Source organism: Cherax quadricarinatus, chromosome 23 (assembly GCF_038502225.1).
Source record: "Cherax quadricarinatus isolate ZL_2023a chromosome 23, ASM3850222v1, whole genome shotgun sequence".
Lineage (NCBI taxonomy): Eukaryota > Metazoa > Arthropoda > Malacostraca > Decapoda > Parastacidae > Cherax > Cherax quadricarinatus.
In genome coordinates, this window is record NC_091314.1 from 6,161,155 (window position 1) to 6,184,925 (window position 23,771).

General features: G+C 41.6%; 1 protein-coding gene across 2 annotated transcripts in view; it reads right to left on the reverse strand.

Annotated features, from left to right (window-relative positions):
* Positions 1-23,771, reverse strand: part of LOC128685775 (pneumococcal serine-rich repeat protein) — a 132,086-nt gene that overhangs the window by 85,199 nt on the left and 23,116 nt on the right. For both annotated transcript variants that reach the window (XM_070087802.1, XM_070087803.1), the window contains 2 exons: positions 15,871-23,598; positions 7,386-7,438 (listed from right to left, as the gene is read on the reverse strand). In XM_070087802.1, the coding sequence (XP_069943903.1) occupies positions 7,386-7,438; positions 15,871-23,598 (7,781 nt within the window). The remainder of the gene's footprint in view (positions 1-7,385; positions 7,439-15,870; positions 23,599-23,771) is intronic.

Sequence of the window (23,771 nt, forward strand, 5' to 3'; positions counted from 1 at the left end):
ATTAACAACACGTATTCTGTAATAATAATAATAATAATAATAATAATAATAATAATAATAATAATGATAAAAAAGATAAAAATGATAAAAAAGAGATGATTGTGGATGTTATGAATGAGAAGAAACGGATGTCCTGGCTTTAAGTGAAACAAAGCTGAAGGGGGTGGGAGAGTTTCAGTGGAGTGGAATAAATGGGATTAGGTCAGGGGTTTCAAATAGTTAGAGCTAAAGGAGGAGTAGCAATAATGTTGAAGGATAAGCTATGGCAGGAAAAGAGGGACTACAAATGTATAAATTCTAGGATTATGTGGAGTAAAATAAAGATTGGATGTGAAAAGTGGGTTATAGTAAGCGTGTATGCACCTGGAGAAGAGAGAAGTGTAGAGGAGAGAGAGAGATTTTGGGAAATGTTGAGTGAATGCGTGGGGAGTTTTGAATGAAGTGTGAGAGTAATGGTGGTTGGGGATTTCAATGCTAAAGTGGGTAAAAATGTTATGGAGGGAGTACAGCAGGGCCCCGCTTTACGGCGTTTCACTTTACGGCGTTCCGCTAATACGGTCATTTCAAATTATGACCAAAACTCGCTATATGGCTCCCCCCACCTGACTTTCTAATACGGTCACCGCGCCCCACCTTGTTTGTTTACATTCTTCGTGAGCTCAGTAAGCACTAAGTCTCTCCATTTTGTCTGGAAACTCCAAAATTTCAAATGTTTTTAAAAGTTATTTCATATTTTATATATACTCTGATAATTATACTTATGTATACCTGTACTTAAATAAACTTACCTACTGTGCTGGCGTGCAGGTACACATTAAAATCAGTAAGAGTGTCTTGTGTCTCCAGACGTCATATTAGTAATGATAATAATAATCGAGTCTCATTTAAATGTCGTATATTACGTTAAATACACATTTTCATTAATCCATCTATGATATTTTTTCAAAATTATATAATAAACACGATACATAACATAAAAAGATGATAAATACACCCCACAATAGAATAAATAAACATAAATATGAGATGTGGTAGCAGACGACTTGCACAAGTGACGCCATATTAGAAATGATAATAATAATAATAATAATAAATCACCAAGTCTCATTACATGTTGTATATTACGTTAATATACACATTTTCATTAATCCATCCATGATATTTTTTTCAAAATTATATAATAAACACGATACATAACATAAAAAGATGATAAATACACCCTACAATAGAATAAATAAACAAATATGAGATGTGATAGCCAGATAACTTGTACAAGTGACGCCAAGAATAACATTTTCTCTAATCTAACATAAGAGAAAATGTGTTACTGGGGGTAACTGTAGAAAATTATTCCTTTCGTATGTAAGTTTATTCAGGTATACACAAATACAGTTACATAGATTATCATACATGACAACATATGTATAGAGAACCTAGGATAACCCAAAAAAGTCAGAGTGACTTATTTCCATTGCCTTCACTCAGAGCATCATTTCTTCTCAAAATGATGTTACATGAGAATGGGAGTGTTCTTCTTTATTTATTCTACCGTATCAATGTAGAGACAACCTGTACACAATGTAACTTGTACACAAACCAGACGTGTACACTTCGTTTACAAAACTTACTTCGCCTGGTTTGTTTACATAACTCTGCGCCTGTCCTCTCTCATGCACTCATTCTTTCTCTCTCTCATTTATTCGTTTTATCTCATTTACTTACTCCTGACCCTACATTAAGACTACAAATATTTTAACCCTTTCAGGGTCCAAGGCCAAAATCTGAAGTCACGCACCAGTGTCCAAGAATTTTCCAAAAAAAAATTTGTTATTTTTTCTTATGAAATGGTAGAGAATCTTTTTGTGATGAAGGTAATAAAACAAAAAGTACGAAATTTGATGGAAAATTGACGAAATTATGCTCTCGCGAATTTTGATGTGTCAGCGATGTTTACGAATCAGCGATTTTGCCGACTTTGACTTCCATTTTAGGCCAATTACATCATTCCAGTCGACCAAATTCTTAGCTATTTTACTAGTATTACTTCTATTCTATTGATTGAGCACAAGAAATTGCCAAGTCAACTATTTCAACTACAAAATAAAGTGATCGGAAATTGGTAATTTGGCCAATTTAACACAAAGTTCAAAATATTCCAATTTCAAAATAGCATCCAGAATAAACAATGTAGGCATTCCTGGCACTAAACTAACATTTCCTCGGTTCATTAGTTACGTTTTGAGGCTTTACAAATAAATCCCATTTTTATTTTTTATTTACATAATGAATTTTTATTCACACCAAAAAATAGAAGATTTACTGTTATGCAATATTGTAATAATTGTATAAATATCATCACCACATTTATGAATGTGTATTAGATCCACCAGCTGGCATGTATTAGACGTGTGAGGTCGTTTGTTTACTCTTGAACATCGACAAAAATTTAACATTTCCGCTACTTTGAGCTCAGTTTCAAGCCATTTCCGGTGCTAAAACCAATCAAAATCATCTCTATTTCTGTAATATGTCTTCCATTCTATCAAATGAGACCAAGAAATTGCAAATACAACTATAAAAAACATACGAAAAAACACTGCAAAGTTGCTGTTTTAATCGAAAATCTTGGTTTCAGTTTTTTTTCTCTCATTATACACAGTGTGCTGCAGGATTTGTTTTATGTGGTGCATACATACCATATAGATGTATTCTCTCATATCTAGGCCCAAGTGTACCACTCACAGTTTATCCGAGTGAGCTGTGCTCATGACGTAGATCTACGGTTTGGACACTGAACGCAAAGCCGTAGATCTACTGGACGGACCCTGAAAGGGTTAAGGTAAGTAATGATTTATATTATTATTATTATCACACCGGCCGATTCCCACCAAGGCAGGGAGGCCCGAAAAAGAAAAACTTTCACCATCATTCACTCCATCACTGTCTTGCCAGTGAATGATGGTGAAAGTTTTTCTTTTTCGGGCCACCCTGCCTTGGTGGGAATCGGCCGGTGTGATAATAATAATAATAATATAAATCATTACTTACCTTAACCCTTTCAGGGTCCGTCCAGTAGATCTACGGCTTTGCGTTCAGTGTCCAAACCGTAGATCTACGTCATGAGCACAGCTCACTCGGATAAACTGTGAGTGGTACACTTGGGCCTAGATATGAGAGAATACATCTATATGGTATGTATGCACCACATAAAACAAATCCTGCAGCACACTGTGTATAATGAGAGAAAAAAAACTGAAACCAAGATTTTCGATTAAAACAGCAACTTTGCAGTGTTTTTTCGTATGTTTTTTATAGTTGTATTTGCAATTTCTTGGTCTCATTTGATAGAATGGAAGACATATTACAGAAATAGAGATGATTTTGATTGGTTTTAGCACCGGAAATGGCTTGAAACTGAGCTCAAAGTAGCGGAAATGTTAAATTTTTGTCGATGTTCAAGAGTAAGTAATGAGTGAACTGTATATACATTTTATCGCTCTGGGATGCTTAAATGTAATAGAATATTATGTGTAGGTGGGTTGGCCTGGTATGGTAGCCCGGCTGACTACCATACATACCACACTTGATTTCTTACAATAAATACTACTTGTCGCATCCTAGATTAAGACTATAAATATTTTAAGGTAAGTAATGAGTGCACTATGTGTGTATTGTACTTTTTTATTGTTTTTTGATGCCTGGTTCTATTGCTAACTTAATATATGTTAGTGTAAACTTGTTATCTAGTGTTTGTATGCATTTGTAAGTGGAAAAAAAGGGTGTTCCACTTTACGGCGGTAGCCTGGAACCTAACCAGCCGTATAAGTGGGGCCTTCCTGAAGTAGGTAAATTTGGGGTGCCAGGGGTAAATGTAAATGGGGAGCCTTTAATTAATTGAGCTATGTGTAGAAAGAAATTTGGTAACAAGTAATACATATTTTATGGGCTAGTGCAAAGATGAGTAGTGGGGGGTTGAAGAGGGTTGGAATAGTTTTAAAAATGCAGTATTAGAATGTGGGGCAGAAGTTTGTGGTTACAGGAGGGTGGGGGGCAGGAGGAAAGAGGAGTGATTGGTGGAATGATGAAGTAAAGGGTGTGATAAAAGAGAAAAAGGTAGCTTACGAGAGGTTTTTACAAAGCAGAAGTGTTATAAGAAGAGCAGAGTATATGGAGAGTAAAAGAAAGGTGAAGAGAGTGGTGAGAGAGTGCAAAAGGAGAGCAGATGATAGAGTGGGAGAGGCACTGTCAAGAAATTTTAATGAAAATAAGAAAAATTTTTGGAGTTAAACAAGATAAGAAAGCCTAGGGAAAGTATGGATTTGTCAGTTAAAAACAGAGTAGGGTAGTTTGTAGATGGGGAGAGGGAGGTATTAAGTAGATGGCGAGAATATTTTGAGGAACTTTTAAATGTTGAGGAAGAAAGGGAGGCGGTAATTTCATGCACTGGCCAGGGAGGTATACCATCTTTTAGGAGTGAAGAAGAGCAGAATGTAAGTGTGGTGGAGGTAAGTGAGGCATTACGTAGAATGAAAGGGGGTAAAGCAGCTGGAACTGATGGGATCATGACAGAAATGTTAAAAGCAAGGGGGGGATATAGTGTTGGAGTGGTTGGTACTTTTGTTTAATAAATGTATGAAAGAGGGGAAGGTACCTAGGGATTGGCAGAGAGCATGTATAGTCCCTTTATATAAAGGGAAAGGGGACAAGAGAGATTGTAAAAATTATAGAGGAATAAGTTTACTGAGTATACCAGGAAAAGTATACGGTAGGGTTATAATTGAAAGAATTAGAGGTAAGACAGAATGTAGGATTGCGGATGAGCAGGGAGGCTTCAGAGTGGGTAGGGGATGTGTAGATCAAGTGTTTACATTGAAGCATATATGTGAACAGTATTTAGATAAAGGTAGGGAAGTTTTTATTGCATTTATGGATTTAGAAAAGGCATATGATAGAGTGGATAGAGGAGCAATGTGGCAGATGTTGCAAGTATATGCAATAGGTGGTAAGTTACTAAATGCTGTAAAGAGCTTTTATGAGGATAGTGAGGCTCAGGTTAGGGTGTGTAGAAGAGAGGGAGAAAACTTCCCGGTAAAAGTAGGTCTTAGACAGGGATGTGTAATGTCACCATGGTTGTTTAATATATTTATAGATGGGGTTGTAAAAGAAGTAAATGCTAGGGTGTTCGGGAGAGGGGTGGGATTAAATTATGGGGAATCAAATTCAAAATGGGAATTGACACAGTTACTTTTTGCTGATGATACTGTGCTTATGGGAGATTCTAAAGAAAAATTGCAAAGGTTAGTGGATGAGTTTGAGAATGTGTGTGAAGGTAGAAAGTTGAAAGTGAACATAGAAAAGAGTAAGGTGATGAGGGTATCAAATGATTTAGATAAAGAAAAATTGGATATCAAATTGGGGAGGAGGAGTATGGAAGAAGTGAATGTTTTCAGATACTTGGGAGTTGACATGTCGGCGGATGGATTTATGAAGGATGAGGTTAATCATAGAATTGACGAGAGAAAAAAGGCGAGTGGTGCGTTGAGGTACATGTGGAGTCAAAAAACGTTATCTATGGAGGCAAAGAAGGGAATGTATGAAAGTATAGTAGTACCAACACTCTTATATGGATGTGAAGCTTGGGTGGTAAATGCAGCAGCGAGGAGACGGTTGGAGGCAGTGGAGATGTCCTGTCTAAGGGCAACGTGTGGTGTAAATATTATGCAGAAAATTCGGAGTGTGGAAATTAGAAGGTGTGGAGTTAATAAAAGCATTAGTCAGAGGGCAGAAGAGGGGTTGTTGAGGTGGTTTGGTCATTTAGAGAGAATGGATCAAAGTAGAATGACATGGAAAGCATATAAATCTATAGGGGAAGGAAGGAGGGGTAGGGGTCGTCCTCGAAAGGGTTGGAAAGAGGGGGTAAAGGAGGTTTTGTGGGCGAGGGGCTTGGACTTCCAGCAAGCGTGCATGAGCGTGTTAGATAGGAGTGAATGGAGACGAATGATACTTGGGACCTGACGATCTGTTGGAGTGTGAGCAGGGTAATATTTAGTGAAGGGATTCAGGGAAACCGGTTATTTTCATATAGTCGGACTTGAGTCCTGGAAATGGGAAGTACAATGCCTGCACTTTAAAGGAGGGGTTTGGGATATTGGCAGTTTGGAGGGATATGTTGTGTATCTTTATACGTATATGCATCTAAACTGTTGTATTCTGAGCACCTCTGCAAAAGCAGTGATAATGTGTGAGTGTGGTGAAAGTGTTGAATGATGATGAAGTATTTTCTTTTTGGGGATTTTCTTTCTTTTTTGGGTCACCCTGCCTCGGTGGGAGACGGCCGACTTTTTTGAAAAAAAAAAAAAAAAAAAAAAAAAATTCTTAACATGAACAATGAGGGCATTAAGCAGAGGTCAAAGTAGTGATGGGTTACAAACTACTGTAGGAAGCCCTTTATAGAAGCTATTTCATCCAAGTGCATTTCATAATTATTTCTTATTATTTCTTATTATCTACATAGAGTGTATTTACACAATGTGAATCAATTATGAAATTATGGGAAGTATGAACATTTATACCTTTTTTTTGACACATCAGCTCTTTTTCCATCACGGTAAGGTCATCCAGCAGAGGATACATATTTAACCCTTTCAGTGTTGTCACGCAGAACTGTCACTGTCATGTCCAGGACAAAATTTATGGCTCACAGCTCACGAGCTGAGCTTGTGACATAAAATTGCATGAGGGACCCTGATCTCAACGAAGCAGTTCTATGTGACAGCCACTGAAAGGATTAAAGCCTCATATCTGTGCATCTCGGCATTTAGTACTGTAACATGTGATTAATTTCATCAACTTAATGACTGACCAGAAAGTTATATCTAATAATCATTCTGAGCCTAACTTGGAACTTGCCAACTGTCATGAGAGTCATTCAGCAAGAAAGAGATCACTTCCAGCACCAAACATGTCCTTGTCATGTGAACAAGGGCTCTTCAGCCCCATCATTCTCACAAATGGATGTGCACAGCTCTCTCAAAATGGTCAACACAAAATTTGATGATGATGTCTTAATTTTACTATCACTGAATACACTTTTAATTAGATACAAATTTAAAATTAAATCAATTTTAATTTCTTTCACCCTTATTTTACATGGAAAAAAAAAAAAGACAAAATTACCAGTCTGCACTTTTAACATACGAATTTAATATAAGAAAATAAAAACATGGAGATAAATCTTTAGACAATGTTTTGGTCCATCCTAGACCAGATTGGACAGAAATGTCTAATAATACACCTCTAATCTGTGGGTTATATAAAAATTGTTCTGGCCATGTTATTTTTATTCTCCACGTGCTACTGTATTACAAAGTAACCTCAATACTAACCTCACATTTGTGGACTGTTGATTACATGCTTGCTCTGCATTACTGTACACTGCCTGTAAATAAAAAAAAATTATTTTGGTGCTCACCTAAGCATACTGTGTGCCACACCTCTATTTCTGATTTATATTAATCATAAAAATTCCTTGTTGACTGTAAGACAAAATGTTAGTCAACAACAAGTAGCACTGTGAGATCAACTTCATTATAACACCTAGATGTACAAGGTGGCCCAGTGCCTGGTCTTACACACATGACCAGACCCTAGGGAGCACAACCCCCCCCCCCATTAACAGTCCTTCTCTAAAAAAAAAAATTGTTGTGGTCTCAATTTTCATTTTTTTGAAGTCACATGCAAAATGAAGAGAGAAAGCCAATGAGAGGTCCAGAGAAAAGAAATGTGCACACACAACTAAACAAACCCCAACCAATAATCTCTCTTTCTGAAATTTAAAAAAAAAGAGAGAGAGAAAGAGAGAAAGAAAGAGAGAAAGAGAGAAAGAGAGAGAGAAAGAGAGAGAGAAAGAGAGAGAGAGAAAGAGAGAGAAAGAGAGAAAGAGAGAGAGAGATAAAGAGAAAGAGAAAGAAAGAGAGAGAGAGAGAGAGAGAGAGAGATATAGAGAGAGAGAGAGAGAGAGAGAGAGAGAGAAAGAGAGAGAGAGACAGACAGACAGACAGAGAGAGAGAAAGAGAGAGAGAGAGAGAGAGAGAGAGAGAGAGAGAGAGAGAGAGAGAGAGAGAGAGAGAGAGAGAGAGAGAGAGAGAGAGAGAGAGAGAGAGAGAGAGAGAGAGAGAGAGAGAGAGAGAGAGAGAGACAGACAGACAGACAGACAGAGAGAGAGAGAGAGAGAGAGAGAGACAGACAGACAGACAGAGAGAGAGAGAGAGAGAGAGAGAGAGAGAGAGAGAGAATAATCTCAAGACAAATGACAGATTTTTTTGACTACCACTCACTACTTTGTGATCGTCGATATGGCTTCAGGAAAGGTTACTCTGCTGCTGATCTGTTGTTAAACCTCTCCACTAAGTGGCACCAGTCACTGGATGAATCCAAAGTCAGCTGTGTGGTAGCACTGGACATTGCTGGCGCTTTCGACCGGGTGTGGCACCAGGGCCTCTTAGCAAAACTTCAAGCACTGGGAATTGCAGGCTCTACGCTTTGTCTCCTCAGTGATTACCTTCATGGTAGATCTCTAAGTGTAGTTCTCAATGGAACGGAATCAGCAAGACATCCTATTGGGGCAAGCGTTCCACAAGGAAGCGTGCTGGGTCCACTGTTATGGAATGTCTACTTCAACGACCTTCTTCATCTCATCCCAGAATCACATGCATATGCAGACGACTGTACACTGACATTCACTTATCCAAGAGAAGAAATGCCAGCTGCTCTAACTACATCAATCACCAGCTGAGAGCTATATCAGCTTGGGGAAATAGATGGCAAGTAACATTTGCACCTGAGAAAACGCAAATGATGATCGTCTCTAGGCACCATGATGGTAATGCTGGTGCAGTAATAAGGATGAACGGGAGCGTGTTGGCACCTGGAGAAGAAGTTGATATCCTTGCGGTGAAATCTGACTCCAAACTAACCATGAAGAACCATGTTGTAAATCTTGCAAACAAGGCAGCTTGACAGTAGGGGTTGCAAGATTCTGTACGAGGCACAAGTACGCTCACACCTTGAGTATGCTTCACTTGGACTCCCTGCCCTCTATCTCATCTTCGATTGCTTGACAGAGTGGAGAACAGAGCAAGACGTCTCATCTCTCGCCTGGATCCATCCTGGATAGATCTGTCATTTCAGCAGAGTCTTCAACACAGGAGGGATGTGGGTGGCCTTACTGTTATGTACAAGGCCAATATTGTCAAAGTACCACACTTGGATCCACTCCGAGAACAGCCAGAAGCACGCCTCTATACCACAAGACGGGCAGCCAGCAGCAACTTCACTCTACCTGTAACCTTCTCCAGAACATCACTTCATCTGAGAACATATATACCCAGGATGACTCGAGTATGGAACACATTCGTACAGCATAATGATGTCAACGAGATAAAGTCAGTTGACCAGATGAAAATGCTGGCCCACAGATGGCTGCAACTTCATCCTGTTCCCTACTTGTATGTCTCATAATAATAAAAATGCTTTCAAATGAGCTGATGTAGGTAACAGCTCTTAGCTTGCCAATAAAGTTAGGAATCCTTAACCTGTAAATAGCTGTCAATAAAGCTAGGGATCCTTAACCTTGTCAAACCCTGTGTAAAAAAAAAAAAAAAAAAAAAAAAAAAAAGAGAAAGAAAGAGAGAAGAGAGAAAGAGAGAAGAGAGAAAGAGAGAAAGAAAGAGAAAGAAAGAGAGAAAGAAAGAGAGAAAGAAAGAGAAAGAGAAAGAGAGAAAGAAAGAGAAAGAAAGAGAGAAAGAGAAAGAGAGAAAGAGAAAGAGAGAAAGAGAGAGAAAGAGAAAGAGAGAAAGAGAAAGAAAGAGAGAAAGAGAAAGAAAGAGAGAAAGAGAGAAGTACGAAGTACGAACAGCAGGGACACATCTGTCAGAACTGGTAGAGGACGGGGCAGAGGACGTGGAGGAGGAAGACATCTACAGCCGTCTCACCCTCCACTAACACAGTTCCAGCGGCAGAATCTGAGGACAAATCTGCAAAACTCAGGAGGTGCAACAAATCCTAGTCCACCCTCCCAGGCACCTAGGCTGTGCGCTCTGTGTCACCGGAAGGGGCACACTGCCAACAACTGCCTGCGAGATACCAGGTGTAATTACTGCTACAAGAAAGGACATAAGGAGGACCAGTGTCGGAAGAAAAAGGAACTTGACAGACAGGGCCACCTGTTTAGAGGCCTGTTCTCAGAACAAATCAGCAGGATCTCTGAATTGGTGAACACTCTCACACGTCACCCACTTGGCTACTCCTATCCCAGCCCAGCAGGTGGGATTGCTCCTTATACAAGACCACAGATCTACATCCCTGCAGCTGCCTCAGTACCCTACTTCTCTCAAGGGCAGGCACCTTACATTCCCTACACACCCACCACCTCAAGCTGACCACTTCATCATGAGGAGCCAGTCTATCAGCATCCTGTCGGCCAACATTAGAGGTTTCATTACTAATGTTGGAGAGCTCACACATAGTTTTGTGAACACAAGACGTCCCGACATGATAGCTGTTGCTGAAACATTTTTGGATGACAGGACTCCAGAAAATTTTGCAAGAATTGCTGGCTACACCTCATGGATGAGAAGAGACAGGCAAGGGCAAGGAGGAGGTGTTGCTGTGTGCTTCTCTAAAAGTGTTCATGCCCAGCACACTGATGTTGCCACCCCTACACATCTTGAAATGATGTTCAAGCTCTGTATAAACACTAGTACCTCTGTACTAGCATGTGCAATGTACAGACCTCAGTGGCAACATGCAGACCCTATCAACTTCCTAATGGAAAATATTGACTCCCTTCTGCTACAACACAACTGTCAACATATTATAATTGTTGGTGACCTCAATCAGCACCTTATACAGAGGAACTTTGATGACCTTCTTGCAGTGTTTGACATGAGAAACTTTGTTGATTTCCCTACTCATATCTCTGGCTCCTCCCTTGACCCAGTAGTGAGTGATCTGGCAGAAGGCATAGTCACTTGTCAACCCCTCGGCTATGTTGGATCGTCTGACCACAAGGCTGTTTTTACGACACTTAAGATCCCAACAGAACGAGGTGAGGAGTCCACAAGCACAACCTGGCTATGGGAAAGAGGTAATTGGCCAGCCCTTTGCTCTGGGCTCGCCACCACCGACTGGAATGCTCTTCTCCAAGGGGATGTTGACAACCAAGTGAAAGCCTTCACTGGACACATCCTTAATCTACAACAAGAACACATTCCTCACCGGCAATATGTGACGAAGCCTACAGATCAGCCTTGGTTTGGCTTTCGTTGTAGAGAGGCTGCTACTGCTAAGCACAAAGCATGGCGAAGGTATAAGAGACATCCTACCACCTATAACAGGAACTTGCACATGCAAGCCTGTAGGCATATGGGTGATGTTCAAAAGTGGGCCATTGCTAAATGGGAGGTGGACACTAAAAGAAAGTTAGCATCAGGTAGGGTAGGCTCCAAAACCTGGTGGTCCCTGGTCAAGGACAGACAAGGTTATCTGCCTGATGAACTTATTCCACCTCTAAATTGACAGGATGGGACCACCTCTACTAGTAGTCAAGAGAAGGCGGACCTCTTTGCTGAACACTTTGCTACCAAAGTGCAAGTTCCTGATCCAGCAAGGGACCCTCCTTGGCTAGCTGCAAGAACGGTGTCAAAACTGTCAATGGTGACAATAAGGCAGGAGGAGGTGCATTTCCTACTTAAATCACTTGACCAAGAAAAGGCTGTGGGCCCAGACAAGTTGAGCCCAAGATTGTTGAGATGTGCAGATCAGCTAGCAGCACCTCTAACTCGCATCTTTCAGCACTGCCTAGTACAGTGTAAATGGCCCTCTCTATGGAAAGAGGCGAATGTAGTCCCTGTTCACAAAAAGAAGAGCAGAGCAGAAATCAGCAACTACAGACCAGTGTCACTCCTGTCAATCACTGGTAAGATCCTTGAGACAATAATCTCAAGACAAATGACAGAGTTTTTTGACTACCACTCACTACTTTGTGATATTCAATATGGCTTCAGGAAACATTACTCTGCTGCTGATCTGTTGTTAAACCTCTCCACTAAGTGGCACCAGTCACTGGATGAATCCAAAGTCAGCTGTGTGGTAGCACTGGACATTGCTGGCGCTTTCGATCGGGTGTGGCACCAGGGCCTCTTAGCAAAACTTCAAGCACTGGGAATTGCAGGCTCTATGCTAAGTCTCCTCAGTGACTACCTTCATGGTAGATCTCTAAGTGTAGTTCTCAATGGAACAGAATCAGCAAGACATCCTATTGGGGCAAGTGTTCCACAAGGAAGCGTGCTGGGTCCATTGTTATGGAATGTCTACTTCAACGACCTTCTTCATCTCATCCCAGAATCACATGCATATGCAGACGACTGTACACTGACATTCACTTATCCAAGAGAAGAAATGCCAGCTGCTCTAAGCTACATCAATCACCAGCTGAGAGCTATATCAGCTTGGGGAAATAGATGGCAAGTAACATTTGCACATGAGAAAACGCAAATGATGATCGTCTCTAGGCACCATGATGGTAATGCTGGTGCAGTAGTAAGGATGAATGGGAGGATGTTGGCACCTGGAGAAGAAGTTGATATCCTTGGGGTGAAATTTGACTCCAAACTAACCATGAAGAACCATGTTGTAAATCTTGCAAACAAGGCAGCCAGGAAGTTTACAGCACTTCGCCGTATCTCCCATCTGCTTGACAGTAGGGGTTGCAAGATCCTGTACGAGGCACAAGTACGCTCGCACCTTGAGTATGCTCCACTTTCTTGGTTTGCCTGCCCCCCCCCCTCTCATCTGCGACTGCGTGACAGAGTAGAGAACAGAGCAAGACGTCTCATCTCTCGCCTGGACCCATCCTGGATAGATCTGTCATTTCAGCAGAGCCTTCAACATAGGAGGGATGTGGGTGGCCTTACTGTTATGTACAAGGCCAATATTGTCAAAATACCACACTTGGATCCACTTCGAGGACAGCATGAAACAAGCTTTTATGCCACAAGACGGGCAGAAAGCAGCAACTTCACTCTGGCTGTACCCTTCTCCAGAACATCACTCCATCTGAGATCATACATACCCAGGATGACTCGAGTATGGAACACATTCGTACAGGATAATGATGTCAACGAGATAAAGTCAGTTGATCAAATGAAAATGCTGGCCCACAGATGGCTCCAACTTCATCCTGTTTCCTACTTGTATGTCTCATAATAAAAATGCTTTCAAATGAGCTGATGTAGGTAACAGCTCTTAGCTTGCCAATAAAATTAGGAATCCTTAACCTGTAAATAGTTGTCAATAAAGCTAGGGATCCTTAACCTTGTCAAACCGTGTAAAAAAAAAAAAAAAAAAAAAGAGAAAGAAAGAAAAGAGAGAGAGAAAGAGAGAGAAAGAAAGAGAGAAAAAGAGAAAGAGAGAGAGAGAGAAAGAGAGAGAGGTACTATCATCCTATTGCGTTTGTGAAAAAGTCTTAAAAATTTTGCACTCGAGCAGTATATGAGAGACTGGACAAATACAGGGTGGGCCAAAAGTAGGCTTCCAGTTGTTTCACTGTGTGTTCACGCTTTCAATTTAATTTATCCAAACCATAATTCCGAACCATTATTCCAAACCAGTATTCCAATACTAAAGCAGTACTGGAAGTCTAAAAATGCCGAGCAGGTGCAGGAGTTAAATGCATATCTACTAAGTGTAAGCCAACTTTTGGCCCACCCTGTATATGAGTGGGAGGGGCTGGGTGTGATTGGTGTCATGGGTACTGGAGTAAATTCTTGGGTAGCTTCTGGTAGTAATGGTTTTGATAAGGACCTGCCTTGTACAGTGGACCCCCGGATAACGATATTTTTTCATTCCAGAAGTATGTTCAGGTGCCAGTACTGACCGAATTTGTTCCCATAATGAATATTGTGAAGTAGATTAGTCCATTTCAGACCCCCAAACATACACGTGCAAACGCACTTACATAAATACACTTGCATAACTGGTCGCATTGGGAGGTGATCGTTAAGCGGGGGTCCACTGTATGGGTCAGTAGGTCTTATGCAGTATTCCTTCATTCTTATGTTCTTATGTTTTGTCTTTATGAACATGCAAGCTGAAAGGTAAACCTTACAAACTTCTACTTGTGTTTAGTAGACTGTTATTTTTACTTCCCTGTGATTATTAATTAGTTTTTAGTACTGAAATATTTCCTTTCCAATTAAGGAGGTCTGGTATGAGAATGGAACGTAGGAATAATGACCCATGGAACAATTGACGGGACATAACCAATAAATCAGTTATAGCCATTTTAGTCTCAAATTAGGCTTAAGTTTGCCCAAAATGCTCTGTATAACTAAGGGCTTTCTGCACACACGACTAAATGCCACCTATGTCTGTATAAACATTGTATCATGCTGAAATAAATTATTATTATTATAACTCCTTACTCCCCAAATAACATGAACTCCCATTTACCTACTACCCCTCCCCATTAAACCCACCTATAAGCTTTGTCACCCATCAATTCTCTTATACTTAATATGTATGTTCTCCAACACTTGTCACTCACCTATCCCCTTTATCTATCAAAGAAAATCCTGTATCTGCAGAGAGTTCAAACTGTATCATACATTAAGCAGTAATTACACATTTCTGGGGCATCTAGGGTGATATACAAACTCAGAATTAAATCCTGAAGCAATTGTTAGGTCCTACATTAACCCTTAAACTGTCCAAACATAGATCTACGTTTTTTCAACATTTGAAAGTATGAAAAAAAATGTAGATCTTCTTTTTGTTTTTTTTTACATTTTAAAACATGTAAAAAAAACTTTGATTTTTTTTTTTGTTATGTATTTGAAAATATGTAAAAAAAATGTAGATTTACTTTTGGAGCACTACGCATGTGAACATAGATCTGTTTGGACAGTTTAAGGGTTAATATTTATTATTTCTTTAGCCAAATCCCCTACTTTTTAGCTTATTGCTTAAGACAGGATTTCAGTAATGGCAATCCACCCTCAAAACCAACAAGTCCAGGACAGACTCAACAAACTCAGCTCATTAGGAATCCCAAATGGCATTATGGTGAAAAATACTTCAAACACAATTGTGCACGTTAGACAAATACAGCAGGTGGTTTAGAATACATATATTTTTGACCAATTACCTTAGAAAATGAATAGTCTGATGCCAGAAGAATTCACAAAATACTTCAGAGAGGAAACAGATATTTCAGTTTAATGGCACTTCATGAAAGAAGGCCAGGTGCACTTTTGTAATGCTATTTTTTTTTTTAAATATTGGTATTTGAGCCTATTACATGATAATTATTTGACACTAACAATGTGTCAAGAAAAATTTGTAAGCAATTTAAAGCAAATTGGTTTATAAAAGGCTGAGTGATCTTACTTTTATTGAAGATACTTTTAGTGACAGTTATCATGAGGTCTTAATTTTAGGGACTTTTAATGCCTTAAGTTCTATCCATGCATAAAGGAGCAGCTTTACATTATTTTTGCATGGCACACTATACTTCAGAATTTCCTGACTATCATGCTGATCTTGCTCATTACTTATTACATTTCTAAATAATTCAAGATTCAATACAGGAATCCCTTGTTTCATGCTGTAGATGCATTCCAGGCCCTTGGAAGATGCACTCCATAAGTACTGTACTTAATTCCACATGATGTACCAGACTGTACATCACATACACAGAATAACTGATAGAAACAGGGCCACATAACAGTAAATTCACATGTACTTAATCCACAAAGCAAGGGCAAACCTGTATTTACATAATTATTGTCAACACAAGAAGATGCTAAATACCTGAGTAGTTATTTCAGGATCTGCCGACACAGACGATTCGCGAACATTAACTTCACGCATCGTAGATGCTTTGTCTTCTGTTGAGGTCACTGTTAATCTTCTAGCAACATTCATGATATCTTCCGACTTTCCTAATTCTACTGTGGTATTTGCTGACTTTCTACTGGCAACACTACTAACTGCTAACTTTCTTATGTTAGTAATGATAACTGGCACCTTTTTAACATTTACAGCAGTGTTTCCTGATTTTTCAGTGTTACCAATGTCACATACTAACGTTTGAGACTTAGTTTTGGCGACTGTTGAATTTCCACTCTCATTTGCAGTGACTGCAGACTTTCCAGAAGCTGTTTTGGAGGTTATCATGCTTTTACCTGTGTAAAGTATTGTAGGTATGGCTGAGCCAACTGACAATTTTTTAATGTTACCTGCAGTCTCTCCCTTCTCCATATTAACTATGGCAATTGGTGCCTTTACACCTTCAGGTAAGGCAGCAGCTGTTGTTTCAGTTACACCTGTGGGGTTTGACTTTTTAACATTTTCAGATAAAGGAACTCTTGTCTTTTCAGCATTAGCTGTACTGGCTTTCGTCTTTAAACATTCAGGCAAGGCAACTGCCCTCCTCTCAGTACAAACTGTGGTGCAGCAGGCTCTATTACGAGGGCCTATTCCAGTTTTTCCAGTGCCACTGTTAGCAACTGCAGCAGCACCCAGCTTTCCAGTCTGGGAAGTAGGGGCAACACTTGCCACTATAGTCTTAGCAGCTGGAGTGGTGCCATTCTCTCTAGTCTTGGCAGCTGCAGTGGCGCCCGTCTCTGCAGTCTTGGCAGTTGGAGTGGTGCACGTCTCTCCAGTCTTGGCAGCTGGAGTGGTGCACGTCTCTCCGGTCTTGGCAGCTGGAGTGGCGTCCGTCTCTCCGGTCTTGGCAGCTGGAGTGGCGCCCGTCTCTCCAGATGTGGCAGCTGGAGTGGCGCCCATCTCTCCGGATGTGGTAGCTGGAGTGGCGCCCGTCTCTCCGGATGTGGCAGCTGGAGTGGCGCCCGTCTCTCCGGATGTGGCAGCTGGAGTGGCGCCCGTCTCTCCGGATGTGGCAGCTGGAGTGGTGCCCGTCTCTCCGGATGTGGCAGCTGGAGTGGCGCCCGTCTCTCCGGATGTGGCAGCTGGAGTGGCGCCCGTCTCTCCGGATGTGGCAGCTGGAGTGGCGCCCGTCTCTCCGGATGTGGCAGCTGGAGTGGCGCCCGTCTCTCCGGATGTGGCAGCTGGAGTGGCGCCCGTCTCTCCGGATGTGGCAGCTGGAGTGGCGCCCGTCTCTCCGGATGTGGCAGCTGGAGTGGCGCCCGTCTCTCCGGATGTGGCAGCTGGAGTGGCGCCCGTCTCTCCGGATGTGGCAGCTGGAGTGGCGCCCGTCTCTCTGGATGTGGCAGCTGGAGTGGCGCCCGTCTCTCCGGATGTGGCAGCTGGAGTGGTGCCCGTCTCTCCGGATGTGGCAGCTGGAGTGGTGCCCGTCTCTCCGGATGTGGCAGCTGGAGTGGCACCCATCTCTCCAGATGTGGCAGCTGGAGTGGCACCCGTCTCTCTGGTCTCGGAAGCTGAAGTGGCGCCCGTCTCTCTGGTCTTGGCAGCTGGAGTGGCGCCCGTCTCTCCAGTCTTGGCAGCAGGAGTGGCGCCAGTCTCTCCAGTCTTGGCAGCTGGAGTGGCGCCTGTCTCTCCAGACTGGACAGCTGGAGTGGTGCCTGTCTCTCCAGCCTTGGCAGCTGGAGTGGTGCCTGTCTCTCTGGCCTTGGCAGCTGGAGTGGTGCCTGCCTCTCCAGCCTTGGCAGCTGGAGTGGTGCCCGTCTCTCCAGCCTTGGCAGCTGGAGTGGTGCCCGTCTCTCCAGTCTTGGCAGGTGAAGTAGTGCCCGTCTCTCCAGTCTTGGCAGCTGGAGTGGCGTCCGTCTCTCCAGTCTTGGCAGCTGGAGTGGCGTCAGTCTCTCCAGTCTTGGCAGCTGGAGTGGCGCCTGTCTCTCCAGTCTTGGCAGCTGGAGTGGCACCTGTCTCTCCAGCCTTGGCAGCTGGAGTGGCACCTGTCTCTCCAGCCTTGGCAGCTGGAGAGGTGCCTGTCTCTCCAGCCTTGGCAGCTGGAGTGGTGCCTGTCTCTCCAGTCTTGGCAGCTGGAGTGGCACCCGTCTCTTCAGTCTTGGCAGCTGGAGTGTCACCCGTCTCTCCAGCCTTGGCAGCTGGAGTGGTGCCTGTCTCTCCAGCCTTGGCAGCTGGAGTGGTGCCTGTCTCTCCAGCCTTGGCAGCTGGAGTGGTGCCTGTCTCTCCAGCCTTGGCAGCTGGAGTGGTGCCTGTCTCTCCAGCCTTGGCAGCTGGAGTGGTGCCTGTCTCTCCAGCCTTGGCAGCTGGAGTGGTGCCTGTCTCTCCAGCCTTGGCAGCTGGAGTGGTGCCTGTCTCTCCAGCCTTGGCAGCTGGAGTGGTGCCTGTCTCTCCAGCCTTGGCAGCTGGAGTGGTGCCTGTCTCTCCAGCCTTGGCAGCTGGAGTGGTGCCTGTCTCTCCAGCCTTGGCAGCTGGAGTGGTGCCTGTCTCTCCAGCCTTGGCAGCTGGAGTGGTGCCTGTCTCTCCAGCCTTGGCAGCTGGAGTGGTGCCTGTCTCTCCAGCCTTGGCAGCTGGAGTGGTGCCTGTCTCTCCAGCCTTGGCAGCTGGAGTGGTGCCTGTCTCTCCAGCCTTGGCAGCTGGAGTGGTGCCTGTCTCTCCAGCCTTGGCAGCTGGAGTGGTGCCTGTCTCTCCAGCCTTGGCAGCTGGAGTGGTGCCTGTCTCTCCAGCCTTGGCAGCTGGAGAGGTGCCTGTCTCTCCAGTCTTAGCAACTGGAGTGGTGCCTGTCTCTCCAGTCTTAGCAACTGGAGTGGTGCCTGTCTCTCCAGTCTTAGCAACTGGAGTGGTGCCTGTCTCTCCAGCCTTGGCAGCTGGAGTGGTGCCTGTCTCTCCAGCCTTGGCAGCTGGAGTGACTACCACCTCCTGAATCTTAGCAGCTGAGACGGAGCATGCTGCTTCCTTCTTAGAGACCGTGCTGACACCAGCCTCCCCAGGCTTGGTAGTTGGGGCACAGCCTTCATCTCCAGCTATGGTGGCTTGTTCATTAAGTTCTCTTGATGAGGAGGTTATATCAATATTAGTTTCTGATCCATCTTTCACAAAGTCAGTATTATCAGGACTGAATTTTACAGAATCTATAAAATCTGAAGCACCAATTTCTTCAGCATCACTCTTACTGAATCTTGGTTCATGCCCTACATGAAACATTGTAGCATCATTAGTACTTGATATCCATTTTGTAGTGAAGGAGGAATTGAATTCTGCATCACCAGTTGCAGCACATGTCAAAAGATCAGAGCCTACTTTAGTTATGTTGGCAGTTTTTCCAGGGGATTTTACACCGACTTCTTTGGTGCACAAGCAGCAGTTGCCGTCTCCAGATTTCTTTGAACGAGTGTTGTGTCTTAGACTCTTAACACAGTCGGGTTTCCCACAAGATATCGCACTCTTACATCTTTTAATGGGAGATTTTTCACTATCTCTTCTTTCTCTGGAAGATTTTCCACTATTATTTCTTTCTCTGGGGGATTTTTCACTATTTCTTTTTCTGGGGGATTTTCCACTATTATTTCTTTTTCTAGGGGATTTTCCACTATTATTTCTTTTTCTGGGAGATTTTTTACTACTATTTCTTTCTATGAGAGACTTTTCACTATTAGTTCTTACTCTGGCTGATTTTCTAAGACCAGTTTCTGTTCTGGTCAATTTTGAGGGATCAGCTCTCATTCCTGATGAATTAATTTTATCAGATGATCTTCCTGCAGAGATTTTATCGTCTCTAATTGTGGCCGACTTTGCAAAATCAGCTGATGTTCCGGGACAAGTTACAGAATCGCCTCTTGGTCTGGAAGACTTTGGACATGCAGTTTCTGGAGATAATGAATGGCCAGGTTTTTCCATGGTATGTCTCAGCTTTTCATCATTTATAAGACATTTTGCAGCCTCATTAATCAACTTATCCTGCATATTATTTTTTGATTTAGTAACCTCAAAAGTATCCTCTTCAGTTTTTCTTACAGCTACTGGCAAAGCCGTCGCTTTTGAAACAATGAAATTTACCGAGTCAGCATCCTCTGTTATTCTTGATTCTGCAACAGTAGACTTGGTAAGAGGTTCTGGAGCATCAACTTGGGGTGTGACAGGTAATGCAGCTTCAGTTTTGCATGGAGTGTAATTTACACTATCTGTCTGGTTACTAAATGTTAAAAGACACGTATCATTACTGCCACTTACAGGAGTCTCTCCTGAAAATTCTTCGTGTGTAAAAGCATCTAATATTTCATCTATATCTATTGATATAGATGAAATATTCTCCAATTTTTTCTGACATTTTCCTGTAGATGATTTTGTAGAGCCCTCTGCAGCAGAATCTTGTACTAATTCATTAACTGCAAGATTAGTGTCCTTTATTACTGGTTTTGCATCACTTGATCTAGTAAGACAGTGAGGTGTGACAGGTAATGAGACAGTTTTTACTAGAGTGGAATTTACACTATCAGTCTGGTTGCAAGGCATTACAATACATACATCAGTGTCATTTGCAGTGTCAATATCAAGTGATACAGATTCTTTCCGATAATTTCCTGCAGATGATTTTGTGGAGGTCTTTTTAAAACAGGAGGAATTAACATTACCAGGTACTGTGACACTGTCATTTACTGTATCACATTTTGTTTCAATGGGCTTGGCTGAACTGACATAAGTACTGTCAACATTCATCAAATTAGGTTTTGTATTACAAGTTTTAGTCACAATGGATGCTGCAGTACCACCTACAGAGGACAAAGAATCTACAGACTCTACTTCTGACATGACTAATGATGTGGCATTAGCTCTGCTTCTAGTTGATATTACCATATCAGTTCCTAATACACTTGTTTTTTCTATGTCGGTGTCTAGTCTGATTTCAGACCTACGACTTTCTAAAGAGTTCATTGCACTGTCTTTTTCCAAAGGAGTTTTTGAACCATCCCTCTCTGTTAAAGAGCATGCCATCATACTAGATACTGAGGAAGTTTCAGACTCTGATGTAACTAATTCTGCAGTCATAGATCTAGAGCACTTCAAGACACCAGTACCTGATAGAGCTTTGGAGTTACTTACATTCCTCTTGCAGCTTTCAAATTTTGCATGATTTATTTCATCATTTTCAGTATGCAATACAGATTTTATTAAATTTGACTTTATGTCACATTTGACAGCAGGAGCATCTTTTCTTGTAAGCTTTGAAACTTCATCTGCTTTTGACTTCACAAATTTAGTTTTCAATGCCACAAACTTCTTAATACATGTTCTTGATCTAGTGACACAGCGATTACTTTTTTCATTAGTGAACTTTTTAGTACCAACTTGTCTGGTATGCTCTGGGGTATCACAGACTGAAGTAAATTTCCTTTCAATACTTCTTGATGACCTGGATTTTGCACTATCAACATGTAAGATCACCTTCGAATATTTTGCTTTACCAATAACTGGAGTGGTGAATTTTGTAGTTGCAACTCTAGTATGCCTTACAGTTTTAAGATTTTTTGTAGCAGATACTGTAGTCAGTGGAGCCTTTGCAGCATGTGAGCGAGTGATATGTCCCACACTATCAGGGCTCGTTGCATGTGAGCGAGTATTGTGTCCCACATTATCAGGGCTCATTGCAGCATGTGAGCGAGTGTTAAGTCCCACACTATCAGGGCTCATTGTAGCATGTGAGCAAGTGATATGTCCCACACTTTCAGGGCTTGTTGCAACCTGTGGGCGAGTGATATGTCCCACACTATCAGGGTTTGTTGTAACATGTGAGCGAGTGGTATATCCCACACTATCAGGGTTTGTTTTAACATGTGAGCGAGTGTTATGTCCCACACTATCAGGGCTCATTGTAGCATGTGAGCAAGTGATATGTCCCACACTTTCAGGGCTTGTTGCAACCTGTGGGCGAGTGACATGTCCCACACTATCAGGGTTTGTTGTAACATGTGAGCGAGTGGTATATCCCACACTATCAGGGTTTGTTTTAACATGTGAGCGAGTGTTATGTCCCACACTATCAGGGCTCATTGTAGCATGTGAGCAAGTGATATGTCCCACACTTTCAGGGCTTGTTGCAACCTGTGGGCGAGTGATATGTCCCACACTATCAGGGTTTGTTGTAACATGTGAGCGAGTGGTATATCCCACACTATCAGGGTTTGCCTTAACACTTTTTACAGCATCAACAAAAGCTTTAAAAGAATCTGTGTTCATTCCTTTTGTCTTCAATGCCTCAGACTTATCATTTAATTCAAAAGCCCTAGATTTTTTCTTTAATTTTGTTGAGAATTTCCTAATATGAGATTTTGTAATGACTTTTGCAGTACGGCTTTCCAATGTGGCTTTTTCAGAATCCTTTGAATTCTGCAATTTTGTAGGATCAGAGTCAACACGAGATTTATCATCAGCTTGTGTTAAAGTAGACTCTTTAACATCATCTTTTAAAACCAGGTTTGGAATATTCATCTCAACAAATCTGGAAATATTTATCGTGGTAAATATTCTAGCTTTAGCTTCAGTTTTGGATCTCCGATTTTTACTATGTCTTATATTAGGTTTTATGCTATAGATTTTTTGGCTGGGCTTTCCTGTACCATTTGTAGTTGAATTTATACTGTGTATACTTTTAGTAGTTTTTACTGATTCATCTACTGATGTGAATGAAGGTACCTGAATAATTTTGGATCTTTTACACATTACACTTTCAGAGACAGTTTGGCCTTTCACAATATCAGCTCTATCATCTAATTTTGCCTTATTTAATTTGGTGTTACCACCATTTGTCCCTGACTTACCAGTACCCGTCGAGGTTGACACCCTGGCATCCTCATTACATGTTTTAGAATTCTTAGTACTAATTGTACTAGAATTTTTAGTACATTTAGTAGTAACATTTTCTAGTGAAGATTCTGATGATGCTGACATTCTGTTGCATGTTTTGGAGTTTTCAGTCCATGATCTCGTAGCTCTTCTGGAAGTGCTAGCATTTTCTGGTGAAGACTTTTCAACATATTTGCCTGGTACATAAGATTTTGCCAAGGTTTCCCTGTCAGTGTGTCCTTGAGTTTGAAGATGGTCATATGCTTTACTGGAAGATTTTTCATTATCAGCTGCTCCTGCACTGGCTTCTAAAGACTTTTTACATGATAAAGACTTTGATCTTTTGAATGAAGCACTGTCATCTTTATGGCCTAATGACTCTGAATGGTCATCTTTGAATGAAATTTCTTTAGTCTTCAATATACTACACTCTGAATCATCACTGTTTGCAGAAACACCAAATGTAACTTTCTCTCCATCCTGTCTTGTACATTGTTTTGAAGCTCCTGTGCACTTCGTTTTGTTAGTAGTGTTCTTAAAAACTGTTTTACCTTTGCTTTGACTTGCAGTCTTGTGCAACAAGTTTCTGGCATTCTGAACTGAAGGTTTCTTTGGCTTGCTTCTCAATGATATAAACAATTCAGAACATTCCTTTACTAACTTTTTTATTACTTGCTTATGCTTGGAAGAAAGTAAATCTTGTTTATCACCTTTATCCTGTGTTAATAATCCACTTCTTAATGTTCTCTTTGGTGGTGTTTCATGATTCTGACTATCGTGAATATCTTCCAACATACTTTCCTTGGAAGCACACTGTAAGATAAAATAATTCATTAATCATATTCTTTATACAATGAGATATAAAGATTAATAAACTACATATCACTTATAAGACACCTGCGTATTTATTATAATTACTGCACGGTACTCTATTTTAAGCTATAAAAGAAAAGATTTATAGTCCAAAATTTCCACTGTATCTAGTG